Consider the following 14,466-nt stretch of genomic DNA (forward strand, 5'->3'; position numbering starts at 1 on the left):
AGCGAGCAGGAGCTACTCTTTGTTGTGGTGCACGGGCTTCTCCTTGCGCTGGCCTCTTGTTGCAGAGCACAGGCTCTAAGGCTTAAGACTCAGTAGTTGCAGCAAGTGGGCTCAGCAGTTGTGACTCATGGACTTTAGTTGTTCCGAGGCACCTGGAATCTTCCCAGATGAGAGATCACACCTGCATCCCTTGCATTGGCAGGCAGGTTCCTATCTGCTGTGCCACTAGGGAAATCCGATCATACTAACTTTTTTCAGCAAATACTTTTGAATAACTATGAAAGAACCCAGAATAATGATGTTTGAAAATGGACTTAACCTATTCCCTTGTTGGTATTCAGATTATTGTGTATTTTTTGCCACTAAATACAGAGATGATCATCTGTTGTCCATCTCTCTGATTATTTACTTTGGATGAGACTGGAAGTGTCCTTACTGGGTCAGAAGGTGTGTGTTTTAAGGCTTTGATATGTGAATTCTGCTACATTGCCCTGGAGGAATATTGCGCCTGCATCCATGCCCCCTGGCAGCTTTTGAGCATTCCTGTCTCTATGCCAGCAGGAAGGAGGTGTATCTTTTAAAAAAATTCTTTCTACTTTTATAGGCAAAAGCTTTCATTTTTGCATTGCTTTTTTTATTTTAAAGTCAAATTTAATTTTCTTCAAATTCTTCCATCCTGAGTGAAGAGAAAGGTAGCCTTCTGGTCTTTTTGATATATAAATGAGCAGTGTTGTTCTGGGTATAGATGAGCTTTTAGATATGATACATTTTCTCAGAAATCTAGGTAGAATTTCAGGCTCAACTAACTCTAATCATAAACAGAAGTGTTGCTTTTCATTTCTTCCTATCTCTCCCCATTTAGTTTTATCAAGATTCAAGATTGCTGATGAACTGAATTAAATGCACAAGCATTTTAGATCATTTTGTCTGTGCTGGTAACTTTCAGATTGAAGGTTATTTAATGAACAAGAGTTATTTTAGATGGTAGGTAGTTTGTCCTATTCATTCCTGAGTAAATTGCAAAAGCACCACAGTAAAGTGTGTGTAGCATTAGAACTGTGGTAAGTGTTAAGAGAAGCCAGTGTGGAACAAACTCACTTCTTTGGTAAAAAGAATGTTAAAATTTTAAAAATAGAGCGTTTTCCCCCTGACGTTTACAGTGATGATCGATACTGTCATAAGTACCATCAGGTTTGTTTTCCATTATGTTCTGTAGATGAAATAGGGGAGGGGAGGGTCATGGTGAAGTTCAGTTGCCATATCCTGTTTACCGTCTCCTCCCCATTTGAACTGTCTTCCAAATTTATTTTTTAGAATTATGACTAGCTCTCATTTGGAATGTCAGTTAAAAACTGTGGGCTCCTAGAAATACGTTTGCATCTGTTAATGCAATTCCCCATGGGCTTCCAGTTCTGGACAAATGATTTTCCTAAGGCACAATTTCGTGCATCTCATGGGCTCAAAAAATTTTGGCAACTGCCCAATGACTAGCAAAGAAATTGCGGTCCCTGCATTTTTCTTGCCTTTATATGAAATAGCGTTTCCTTGACATGCCATCTGTTACGTAATATCTACCTGTTCTTGCAAGGCCAAGCTTAATTACTGTCTCTTAACATGAAGTCTTCTAATAAATCCCAGACTACTACACAACCTAGGAAAAAACATGATAGATGTCAAAGATGTATTAGAAACAGAATGTTGAGAAAATACTCAGCTTTTGGCTCCACCTTCCTAGGTACCAAGCCCCATCATAACACTGCCTCTTATTCCAGGATCTTGCATGGTAATTTACAGCTAGAATTCTAAGGATTCTGAATACCTCATGAATTCATGTGGTTTTGGCTTCAGTGATATCTAGGGTTAGCCTTCATCTGCTGAGCATTAATCTTTTAGCAGTTGTTATATTCAGATCTGATCAGGTTATTTATATCACCTTCTGTTTGTTATCAGTTTACTTCTGTGACATCTTGTGATTGTTCTTGCTATTAACTTCCATCCACATCAGGCAGGTTCAGTAGCTGTGCCTGGAGGTGACAGGATTAGATAACTGGTTGGAATGTAAAGCACACCTCCTCTCCCCTCCAGTCCTTCATGTCTTTTTGAGGGAAAATCTTTATACTGATGCTGCCACATAGTAAATTGGCTGTTACTAGCCATGGAGATTATAGAAAGCTGGGAAGGAAATGGGGTTGATTTAAATATTTAAATAGTAACAACAAGGTGTAAATCAATATTTTATATATGTAACATGCTTTTTTTTTTTTCTTTCTTCCTTTCACTTCTTCTAGGTTACAGTTCAACAAACATGGTGTATTGCGGGTAGAAGGCTTCTTAACACCAAACAAGTATGACAGTGAAGCAATTGGCTTGTGGTTGCCTTTAACCAGAAATGTTGTGGGGACTGATTTGGACACAGCAAAGTATATCCTGGCCAACATTGGAGACCACTTCTGTCAAATGGTGATTTCTGAAAAGGAAGCTATGTCAACTATTGAGCCACACAGTAAGAGCACCTCTTAGGGGATAGGATTTTTGAGTCCAACTTGACTTTCATCCCTAAATGATACCTAAGTCCAAATAATGTGTGGGTTTCATTTTCACCTAGAAGTTTAGACGACTTTGGTATACTGAGGTTGCCTTTTTTTCCTTGTGACAGATTCTGCCTGTTGATTTAATTAGAGTCAGTTACCTCTCTTTGGAGGTTGTTTAGGTTGTTTACTAAAGGAGTGGAACTCCTTTTTTGTTAAGAAAGCTAAAGAGAGATGGTGGTGGAATTTGCACAGCGTTACCAACAGTATGGGCTCACCTTAAGGGGTGAGACAGTCTCACACTTTGTTCCATCATTGTGTCTTCCACAAATGGTTCAAAGTAAAAAGTGAAGCCTTTTTATTCCTCTAGTAGGTATCTTTTCAGACTTTGTATAACCATATATGTTTCAATATAAGCATCTGTACATACCAGTGTTAAGAATTTTTATCATTGGTTCCAGGAACTAACTGAAGCTAGTTTAAGCACCAAAATAATATATTAGATAAGTTTGATTATTCTTGTATCTCAGAGTTCAGGGAATGGAAACTGGGGCATTCCCAGGAGTGGAAGTTCAGCGCTAGGTGGGGAGTGGCATTGTAAACTCTACAGGCAGCTGAAGTCCTACTGAATTGAAAAGCAGCTTTAGAATCACTCTGTTCTCTTGGGCAATAGAGACCCTGATAAGTCAAGAATCTCCTGTGATCTTACATTTAGGACAAGTGACTCTGGTGTTTTATTTTCAGTAAAGATACAAAAGTTTTCTTCTTACATACTTTTAAGTAAAAGAATATTTAAAGAATTCTTAAGTAACTTATCTACAGGTGGTATATGAGTGATTGGAAAGTAAAAACACTTCTTTGAAATATATTAGTAGCTTCCTGAATCAGCAGGGCTACTGTTAAGTTGTCTGAAAAATGTGGATTTTTATTTTTCCACTCCAAAAAAACTACAGTTGTCTTTTTAAGAGCATAATTAAGAAACTTGGTCCTTAAAGATGTATATGTGATTAGCCTTTCCTTCTTGATTGTCCTGTTCCTCTTCATTTCCTCTGTGACAAGCTGGTCAGTTGGAGAGAGGAACTCTCTGTGAGTGATCCTGAAGGATGCTACCACAAGGTGTTCCTAGAGAGGGGGGTGAGATGGTACCCTCTGCTCCTGAGTTTAGGAAGCAGGTCCCAGCCTTCAAACATTTATTCTGTCTTTTCAATGACAATCATTGAATAGATGGCTAAGAGGTCTAAGACTACTCTGTAATAAAATAGTCTAATCCAGTGACCAAGGTGAAGTTCATAAAATCTTGTCTGTAAAATGCCTGAAGGTCTATGTATTAGGCACTGAACTTTCACATTGTAATAAAATGACAGAGGTTCACTCAGCAGTTGGATTACTTTGAAGCAAACTGAAGTTAGTCACGTGTTTTATGGTCAGTCTGAAGAAAAAAGTCACCACTGACGGGATTAGAAAAAGATGTATGTTCTCTTTAGAACACAAATGTGACAGTATTGATCCTGTCTTGTTCAGGAGAGAGAGAGAGACAATGATCTTCTGATCGAGACATTGGGCTTTTCTGTGTCCCAGGGAAATGTCCTCCCTTTGTTCCTACTTCTTGAAGCTTTCTGATGCTGTATTTGGCACTCCTCGTCGCGGGGAAGGCCCCTCCCTCCAGTTCTCAAGAGCTTGACCACTGGAACAGAAGATGCTACTTTGTAGAAGTCTAGGTTATGCCTCCATCTGTTGACTATTTGGTTAGTGTGAGTCGGTCCTGGGGGTCCCACATCACTCCTGGCTCTAGCAAAATTGAGTTTCTGTCTCTGGTCTGTGAAGGAACCAACTTTGGACCGTTGTACCTTTGCTAGTTAATGGGCTGCTCCCTCCAGGTTCCCTAAGCACCCGGAGGGTTTTTAATGAGCAGTCTGAGAGGTTTCGGGGCATCTGTGAATAACCAGACACTCTGCACTGAAGGTTGGGTTTGTGGATTTGAGTGAAATGTTTTTTCTTTGAAGAAAGCGAGGTCTGTGCTGCCTTTATAGTCTCAGAGCGTCTCATGACCCAAAAGGTGAGGAACCACTGCTCTCTGATACCTGTGTCTAAACCCCAACTTGCATAACCAGTGCTGCTTTCTTCATTGACTTACCCAGCAGGACTTCCTACGCACCAGTAGTGTGCAGAACTCCTTGGAGGGTGGGGTGGAAGTAGAGATCTAAGCAGGAATTCTGCTTGCATGAAGTTTAATCTCCTCGTTGTTCTGTTGCTGAGTCGTGTCTGACTCTTTGTAACCCCACGGACTGCAGCACACCACCTTCCCTGTCCTTTACTGTCTCCTGGAGTTTGCTCAGATTCATGTCCGTTAAGTCAGCGATGCTATCTAACCGTCTCATCTTCTGCCATCCTTTCTCATTTTCCCTTCACTCTTTCCCAGCCTCAGAGTCTTTTCCAATGAGTTGGCTCTTCGTATTAGGTGGCCAAAGTAGTAGAGCTTCAGCTTCAGCATCAGTACTTCCAATGAATATTCAGAGTTAATTTCCTTTAGGATTGATTAGTTTGATCTCCTAGCTGTCCAAGAGATTGCAAGAGTCTTCTTCATCACCATAGTTCAAAAGTATCAGTTCTTCGGCCCTCAGCCTTCTTTATGTCCATCTGTCACATCCATGCCTGACTACTGGAAAAAAACATAGCTTTGACTAGATGGGCCTTTTTTGGCAAAGTGATGTCTCTTTTTTAAATACACTATCTAGGTTTGTCATAGCTTTTCTTCTAAGGAACAGCGTCTTTTAATTTTGTTGCTCCTCAAGGGAAGCAAAATTGCCCTTGACTGTGTGCCATGTACAGAGAGGCCCGAGTCTGGAGTGCAGATATGAGCTGATGGGAATGCTGGAGGAGTCCAGGAGAGCGTCATGCCTGGGGCGGGGGCTTGGGGTGGGCTCTGGAGGCTAAACAGTTACCAGGAGCTCCAGTGAGAGGGGGTAATGGCACGAACTCCTTCCCCCTTCATGTTTTATTTCGGGGGCCCTCTCCTCCCCAAGACTAAGTGGCTTATTGATTTTCGTAGGACAGGTTGCTTGGAAGCGAGCCGTCAAAGGTGTGCGGGAAATGTGTGACGTGTGTGACACCACCATCTTCAACCTGCACTGGGTGTGTCCCAGGTGTGGGTTTGGAGTGTGTGTGGATTGCTATCGGATGAAGAGGAAAAACTGCCAACAAGGTGAGAGCTGACTTCATTCTTCTCCCAGCCCCTTCTACTCTTAAGTTAAGCCTCTCACTGATGGGCGGGTGATGGATTTCTGAAACTTGTGGGGCCAGAGTCCATAAAGAGCAGTAACTACAAATCAGTTCTTTCCAGGTGCTGCCTATAAGACTTTCAATTGGCTGAGATGTGTGAAGAGTCAAATACATGAGCCAGAGAACCTCATGCCTACACAGATCATTCCTGGAAAAGGTATTTCATGGGATGCAATGATTTTCTTTTGCCTGTGTTTTGATTAGCTCATAGGGGCTGGTAGTTTGGTTTTATTTTGTGTAATATAATTACTTGCTATCTTTATTTTAGTGTGTACCATAAATTGTCCAGAAGTGTGTTAAATAATGCCCCCAAAGTTTTTGATTAAGGCTTTCTGAATAGTTCTTTAAAAGGAAAGAAAATGGCGCATTTAGGGAAAAGCATACTTAGAATGGAAAGGAGGGAGTGTAAGCACCCTAAAACGCATGCCAAGTCACTTCAGTCCTATCCTACTCTTTGCAACCCCATGGATTATAGCCTGCAAGGCTCCTCTGTCCATGGGATTCTCTAGGCAAGAATGCAAGAATACTGGAGTGGGTTACCATGCCCTCCTCCAGGGGATCTTCCTGACCCAGGGATTGAACCCGCGTCTCTTCTGTCTCCTTCATTGGCACGCGGGTTCTTTAGCACTAGCGCCACCTGGGAAGCCCACTCTAAAATAAGTGCTGCTAAAACAAGTTATCTTGTTAGAAATACCAGCTTCTGCTTTGTAATGTTGAGGTTGAAAGTACCTAATATTCTTGTTCAGATGTTTGCCTGTGCCCTTTTTTTAGCCCTCTATGATGTTGGAGACATTGTTCATTCTGTAAGAGCAAAATGGGGAATAAAAGCAAATTGTCCCTGTTCAAACAGGCAGTTCAAACTCTTTTCAAAACCAGCCTCAAAGGAAGACATAAAACAGGTATTACTGTTTATGCTGGATTCACCATCCTTGTTAATTGTTGTCTGTCTGTTTTCAATAAGCCGAGGATTTCTATAGTATATTAGAAAGGAACATGGGTAGAACTGTCAGTGGAAAGAAATGCTTCATCTGTTTCATGTGGCACTTTATAGACCCATTCTCAAGTTTTACATTTATTTTTGTGGACTTTATTTGTAGTCTCTTTTAAGTAGGATTTTAATTTTCATTCCTTGAAAAAGCAAAACCTTTTCTGTTACAGTCTACTTAATAAATTGCTATCAAATTTGTATAGGTTTTTAAACTTACTATAGTTTTACACAGTTAAAATTTTTCAGATAAGCCTAACATTTTTTAATTACTAAATATATTTTACCTGTAATAAATATATAAAGAATTGAAGGAAATAATACTGAAACAATCCTTTCTGTATCTCTCAATTTAAAAAATGTGTACATTTCCTTGGTGCTCACAGGCCTCTTTATGGTGACATTTCCTTCATGTCTGTCATCACATCTACCCCCCTTACTCTTCCTCACTCCTTGTTTTTAGTAATCAGAAATTATTTTACATTTTTATGAAGCTGTGGTGTGGAAGGCAGCATTGGTAGAAGAGTTTTGATCGTTGGAGTCAGAACTGAATTTGAATTCTTTTTCTGCTACTTTCTAGTTGCATAACTCTGGCTCAGATGAACTGACGTATATGTGCTTTAGCTTCCTCATCAGTAATAGAGGAATAATAATGTCAGTAAAATAAGTGGTGTGCTCTGTTTGTCGTTTTTGTTGTTGTTCATGTTCGGTTCATGTTTTGAGTTCTTGTTAGGGCTCTTCATCACTTTTTAAAGCTTCCTACGCTACACTAAATCAAAAGAGCATTTCCTTTTTCTGCGTTTTCCCACCTCCTCCTGAATTCACAGCTGTATTTCCTACACTGCCTCATTTACTTGTTCAGTCGCTGGTTTTTGAGTGCTTACTCATGACACTTGGGTGATGGGAACAAACTGGGCATTGTAAAGAAACGTGGTGGATGGAGTGATAGGACTATGAATGAATATGAGATGCTGCTACAATAGTGGGGTTGTATCTTGCTGTATTTACATCCTTCACGTCTTATACTTTCTCTAGTAATACTTAAAAGTTAAAAAATTAAAATCTCTTCTACACAAAACTACACAGTTCTGTTCTATTATTGGAAGATTACTGCAACTGTGATGATTTCCAGGGCTATTGGGTGGTTTTGTTGCAGATATTTCTTTCCTACTGGTGAGCAGTTAGGGGAAAAGATAAGAAAATGCAGTTTTCCAGCCTGTGTCAAGTTCTCCTTTTATACTCAACGCAGACTTCCTTAACTGGAGAAAAAGCAACTCTCGGTACCATGCTCCCGCAGAATCCCTCGGGGTTGGAGCCAGTGACTGTGGGTGGGGAGGCCGCCTCCAAACCAGCCAGCAGTGTGAAACCCGCCTGTCCGGCCAGCACGTCTCCTTTGAACTGGCTGGCAGACCTAACCAGTGGCAATGTCAACAAGGAGAACAAGGGTGAGTGTTTCCTGCCTTCCAGAACTTTGATCTGTTCCCAGAGGGACTTGGCAAACCTCAGTTACTTGGAGAAGCAGTGTGGAGGGTTAGGGGTTCCCTGTAGTCACCTGAGACCTGACACAGTTGCAAGCCCAGAGAGAACTTTTGCTGGTGATAGAAGTCATTGTTGAGCTTCTGTTTGGCAAGAATAGGGTGGGCTGAGAATTATTAGTTTCAATAGTAATTTTTGCCTTTCTATCTCTACCTTGTATATATTTCCTATTCTGTCTAAATGGGAACACTCTGTCTTCAACTTTATTTTTCTCATCCATGCTGTTGTCTCAGGATGCTTGATTGTAGTATAAAGAGCATGGGTTTGGAAATCAGGTATTTAGAATTTAGGTGATTCTGCTTTCTGGCTGTTCAACAAGAAAGAAAAATTGCAGATCAGTTTCTTTCACGCAGAGATATTAAACATCTCACTGAATAGAATTCAGTACAGTAAATAAAGGACTTAACACGGGGTGACCCAATAGGGCTTGAGAAGTGCAGCTGCAGTTTTAACATTTAAAAAGTGGGGAAAAGTCATGTGAGGAGATACAGAAAAAGAGTAAAATTCAAAATCTGCTTATATTTAAAACAAAAAAACTTAGGAACAGAAGGGAATATCCTTAATGTAATGAGTTTCTACGATAAAGTTGACAGCAAACATGTCAAATTATTACTGAATTTTTTAATCAGTTGAATAATTTTTAAGCTGTTCCCTCTGTGTTCAGGCATGAGACGAGGATTCCTGTCTTCAGACTTTCATTAAACATTGTACTGGAAGTCCTGGCTATTGCAGTGAAGTGAACAAAAAGATGTTAGGATTGGAAATAAAGAGAGAAAACTGTTGATATTTGTGGACAATCTAATTACGCATGTGAAATTCTAAGAGAATCTGTATTTATAAATACTATCAAGGTTGATAGTTACAATGTTATTTACAAAAATCAGTTGTATTTTACATACCCGGAACAAATAAAAAGTACAGTTTACCATAGTATCACTTTGGGTATTGAATGTTTATATATATATACTATGTATAATATATGTAAATAGCAGTTGGAAATCCTTACCAAAATCAGTAATATCATTAGTATTTATCCTCTTAAGTTTCCTGGTTCCATAGTAATTCTGTTAATAGAAGACTAGTAAGGGCTCTGCCTTTCAGAATGCTTTTCCATCTGGATGTTTTTGGTTTCCGTTTTAGAAAAGCAACCAGCGATGCCAATTTTAAAGAATGAAATCAAATGCCTTCCACCCCTCCCCCCCTTGTGCAAATCCAGCACAGTCCTCCACACCTTTAACAGCACAATTTTGACACCTGTAAGCAACAACAGTTCGGGTTTCCTCCGAAATCTCTTGAATTCCTCTACAGGAAAGGTATGTATTTGTCTTACTGTTTATACTCTCCTCCACTCCCTGCCCCCCTCAATAAAGATGAACAGAGTCAGAGTAGAAGAGAGTAGAGAAACTAAAACAGAAAGTAGAAAGAAGGATGTGAGTCCATTGCTTTCTTCCTTCATGGATACAAAGGCTGTATCATTGGCAGATGGGCTTCACAGCTTCTAATTCTTGGCTTATGGGCTTTGGGGTACACTGATGGGCTGATTCTAATTCTTGGCTGATGGGTACACTTTTTTATGTACCACTTCTGAGAGTTGTGATATCAGGTAGAGGAAGAAGACTTACCTCTGTGAGAGTTCTGACTTGGGTTCTTCCCTGGGTATGTAATATGTACTCATCCTACTGTTATAGGAATATAGGGTTTATTGATGGTAGGGAATGACATGTTTAAGACTTATGTTCTTTTTCAAATTCAGACAGAAAATGGACTCAAGAATACACCAAAAATCCTTGATGACATCTTTGCCTCTTTGGTACAAAATAAGACCTGCTCTGATTTATCAAAGAGGCCCCAAGGACTGACCATCAAGCCCAGCATTCTGGGCTTTGACACTCCCCACTACTGGCTGTGTGATAACCGTCTGCTTTGCCTGCAAGATCCCAACAACAAGAGCAACTGGAATGTGTTCAGGGAGTGCTGGAAACAAGGGCAGGTAAGGGGCCTCTTGCCCAGCCCCGCCACATCCCCTTCCCAGTGCCTTTGGTAGACTTCTGACAACCTCACCCCACAGCCCCTCCCCTCCCCACTTGCTGGATTTTAAGTGCTATACACTTTATCTCTTTTTTTCTGTACTTTATTGTTTAGGGTGAATGCAATCAGTGTGTGGCTGTGAGTCTTATTTCTTACCACAAACATTCCTGAGCTGTATTCTCTGATGAGGTTTTGGTTTTGATTGCTTCCAACCAGTCATCTTTGGATCTTTTATTTTTTTATTTTATTGTTTTTGACTGTGATGGGTCTTCATTGCTGCACACAGGTTTTCTCTCATTGCAGAGGTGGAGGCTGCTCTGTGGTGTTGTGTGCAGGCTTCTCATTGTGGTGGCTTCTCTTGTTGCAGAGCACAGGCTTGCAGTATTGTAGTGCTCGGACTCAGTATTCGTGGCACACAGGCTTTGCTGCTCCACAGCATGTGGGATCTTCCCAGACCAGAGATTGAACCCATGTCCTCTGCATTGCCTGGCAGATTCTTAACCACTGGACCACCAGGGAAGCCCCATCTTTGGATTTTTGATGAGTGCTCTCTGGGCTCAGTGATTCTTGTGTGATAAATGTCAATTGGAGAATTGGGTATATGACTGAGGCTAATGAAGTTTGGAGGATTAGACAAAATAGGATAAAAATCAGGTGTCCCTCTTCCATGAATTATAACCTTATGCTGAAGACAATTTTAGGTGGCCCTGAGCCATGTAGTGTCAGCCTGGAACTGGTGTGTAGTCTCCCAGGCGGGAGCCTGCTTTAAAGGGCAGTGATGCTCCATCTGAAGTTTTGGTTGATAGTTTAGGTGATGATGCTTGGCTTTGTGGACCTGCTTCTTTACATTCTTGTTTTGGTTTATGTTTTCTGGATCTCTGTCTTCTCTTCTGGACCAAATAGAATCCTCGCTAAAGGAATAGTTTGCTCTTGGGCAAGGCCAGGACTTGGGAATTGCCAAATAGAAAAATGTATGTATTTAACAACAAAAAATTTTTTTTCAGTCCTGTTTACTAACACGATTTTCTCATGATGACAATGACACACTGAATACAGTCCACTGACATGTTTTGTTTGGATTATATAATGACTTGCTTGATTTTTTTATTGTAGGTAACTTTTATTGGAGTTTAGTTGCTTTCCATTGTTGTGTTAGTTTCTACTGTACTAACACAGAGTGAATCGGCTATAATGCTCCTGTTTTAGTCTCTTAGTCATGTACAACTCTTGGTGACCCCATGGACTGTAGCCCGCCAGGCTCCTCTGTCCATAGGATTTGTCAGGCAAGGATACTGGAGTGGGTTGCTGTTTCCTTTTCCAGGGGATCTTCCCTACCCAGGGATCAAACCCAGATCTCCTGCATTGCAGACAGATCCTTTGCCACTGACCCATTGGGATAGCCATATAAATATATCCCCACTTTTTTAGATTTCCTTCCCACTTAGGTCACCACAGAGCACTGAACAGGGTTCCCTTGAGCTGTACAGTAGGTCTTGTTTGGTTTTTTGAGGATTGCATAATGGGTTTTTTGTTTTTTTTTTAACTTTACAATATTGTATTGGTTTTGCCATATATCAAAATGAATCCGCCACAGGTATACATGTGTTCCCCATCCTGAACCCTCCTCCCTCCTCCCTCCCCATACCATCCCTCTGGGTCGTCCCAGTGCACCAGCCCCAAGCATCCAGTATCGTGCATCGAACCTATACTGGTGACTCGTTTCATATATGATATTATACACGTTTCAATGCCATTTTCCCAAATCATCCCACCCTCTCCCTCTCCCACAGAGTCCATAAGACTGTTCTATACATCAGTGTCTCTTTTGCTGTCTTGTATACAGGGTTATTGTTACCATCTTTCTAAATTCCATATATATGCGTTAGTATACTATATTGGTGTTTTTCTTTCTGGCTCACTTCACTCTGTATAATAGGCTCCAGTTTCATTCACCTCATTAGAACTGACTCAAATGCATTCTTTTTAATGGCTGAGTAATACTCCATTGTGTATATGTACCACAGCTTTCATATCCATTCATCTGATGATGGACATCTAGGTTGCTTCCATGTCCTGGCTATTATAAACAGTGCTGCGATGAACATTGGGGTACCTGTGTCTCTTTCAATTCTGGTTTCCTCGGTGTGTATGCCCAGCAGTGGGATTACTGAATCATAAGGCAGTTCTATTCCCAGTTTTTTAAGGAATCTCCATATAATGGTTTTTAAAAGTTGAATTTGTTGCTAATGTTTTAGTCAGGCTATTTCACATGAAAATGAGGACTTCTGGCCTATCTTGGGTAACCAAAAGACTGGGCGATCTCAGGGTCATGTTCCTGGCTGATTAACAAGAAGCTGCAGGCCAGTGGCAACACCCGCCTCGGACAGGGCATTCTCGCTGCCTTTGTCTCTCCTGCACGTCCCTGGCCCTGAGCCATGGCGTTGCTGTTCTGTGAGTCGTGGGATCTGAGTCAGAAGGTATGATCCTTCCTTTTCAAAGCTTGCTAGTTAATTTGAGAGCAAGGGGTGTGTGTAGCAGGTAAGCAAAGACACGAAATGCTGTACGAACACGGAGGACTATGATGTCATTTTGGGAGCTGAACCTAAGGACCAGCCTCAGAGAAAAAAATCAGCAGCTGTTTGAGGAGGGGCGGCCTTGGGAGAGGGGACAGGGCTGGGGGAGTTCAAACCAAAGTCTTCATTCTCCTCTCCTAGCCAGTGATGGTGTCAGGGGTGCACCACAAGCTGAACACTGAACTCTGGAAACCGGAGTCCTTCAGGAGGGAGTTTGGAAACCAGGAAGTTGACCTCGTTAACTGCAGAACCAATGAAATCATCACAGGAGCAACAGTAGGAGACTTCTGGGATGGCTTTGAAGATGTTCCGAGTACGTATTACAGACCCTTTAAGGGGCTGAGGGTGTGAAGTGGGGTTGGGGGTGGGCACAGGAGCAGCAGGAGCCGACTGTCCTTCAGTGGGAGCAGCAGTATTTTCTGTGAGTCTGGAGTTTAAAATTCCTATCTTACCTCCTCCTCCCTTTCTTTTTACAAATTCTATGCATTTGAACAGAGGCAGATTCTCTTGGTAGTTCTTTGAGAGTGAGATTTTAGTCACCTCTTCTTCAGGTGACTCCGTGTCTGTCCTGTGACAGACATGTGCCCAATGGCGGGGGACGGGGAACACAGAGCCAGGCAGGGCTTGTGCCTCCAGGGTGGTGGTTTTATGTAGCTTTGCTATTTAACAAGAAGATTGTCAGTATGTTTAACAAGACAAGCCGAGCTGAAAGTGCCAGAGAATTGAGTCCTTTTCCACACAGCTGAGCCTGGTTACTGCCTCCTTACTTGGTCAGGGGGCCGTGTGTCTGGTGCTGAGGCTGGGTGCTTTATGTGACTGGCCAGTCAGTAACGTGTTTACAAGTGCCCTGTGAGCCCCAGCACCTGTCGTCAGGCTCCTGCCCCCTCGAGAGGGTTTGGCCAGTTCATCTGTAGACTCTCAATTCAGGTTTGCTCATTTCTCATTCTTTTAAGGTATACCTTTACCTTGTAATTTCTTGCTTCCTTTTTGTCTGTTACTCACATTTACAGGTTATGGCCCACACTTTGAACAAACTTTATAACCAGGTATAGCTGACTTTAAGTGGAGTGTAATGGAGGTTTCTACACATGAAGGTTAAGGTGGAGTTTCAGATGTCAGATGTTTACCTGGGAATCAAAGTCTATGAAATGAAAGAGGAGGCAGGTGCAGTGTAGTTAGTGAAGCCGTGGCATACCTGACAGGGAGCTCTGGAGCAAGCGTCACCCCTCGTGGTCTCAGACTGGGCTGAAGTGAGGAAGAGTCAGGGCCTGTATCCCTTCACCTCCCTCAGGCCATGGGAAGGGCAAGACCTGGCAGGGCAGCTCTCTGCACCTGAGGCTGACCTCAAAGCTGTGAGGGCAGCAGGTCCTTTGAAAGGGGATCTTGTTGTCATTCAGTTGCTCAGTCCTGTCCGACTTTTGTGACCCCATGGACTGCAGCATGCCAGGCCTCTCTGTCCTCTGCTGTCTTCCCTGAGTTTTCTCAAACTCATGTCCATTGAGTCAATGATGCTGTCCAACCGTCTCATCCTCTGTTG

General features: G+C 41.9%; 1 protein-coding gene across 16 annotated transcripts in view; it reads left to right on the plus strand.

Annotated features, from left to right (window-relative positions):
- The window catches only part of KDM3A (lysine demethylase 3A), a 56,348-nt gene that overhangs the window by 29,955 nt on the left and 11,927 nt on the right, over positions 1 to 14,466 (plus strand). For 7 of the 16 annotated variants that reach the window (XM_086326597.1, XM_086326600.1, XM_086326605.1 and 4 more), the window contains 8 exons: positions 2,289 to 2,503; positions 5,578 to 5,730; positions 5,869 to 5,964; positions 6,579 to 6,706; positions 8,042 to 8,237; positions 9,469 to 9,641; positions 10,082 to 10,318; positions 13,071 to 13,242. In XM_086326597.1, coding sequence (XP_086182723.1) covers positions 2,289 to 2,503; positions 5,578 to 5,730; positions 5,869 to 5,964; positions 6,579 to 6,706; positions 8,042 to 8,237; positions 9,469 to 9,641; positions 10,082 to 10,318; positions 13,071 to 13,242 — 1,370 coding nt within the window. Of the gene's footprint in view, positions 1 to 2,288; positions 2,504 to 5,577; positions 5,731 to 5,868; positions 5,965 to 6,578; positions 6,707 to 8,041; positions 8,238 to 9,468; positions 9,642 to 10,081; positions 10,319 to 13,070; positions 13,243 to 14,466 lie in introns of those variants that run through there. The other 9 variants (XR_015136796.1, XR_015136794.1, XR_015136795.1 and 6 more) reach the window with 5 other exon arrangements.

This window comes from Bos grunniens, chromosome 11, assembly GCF_055505025.1.
Source record: "Bos grunniens cultivar Pamir isolate PY7600 chromosome 11, Bosgru_T2T1.0, whole genome shotgun sequence".
In the NCBI taxonomy this organism is placed as follows: domain Eukaryota; kingdom Metazoa; phylum Chordata; class Mammalia; order Artiodactyla; family Bovidae; genus Bos; species Bos grunniens.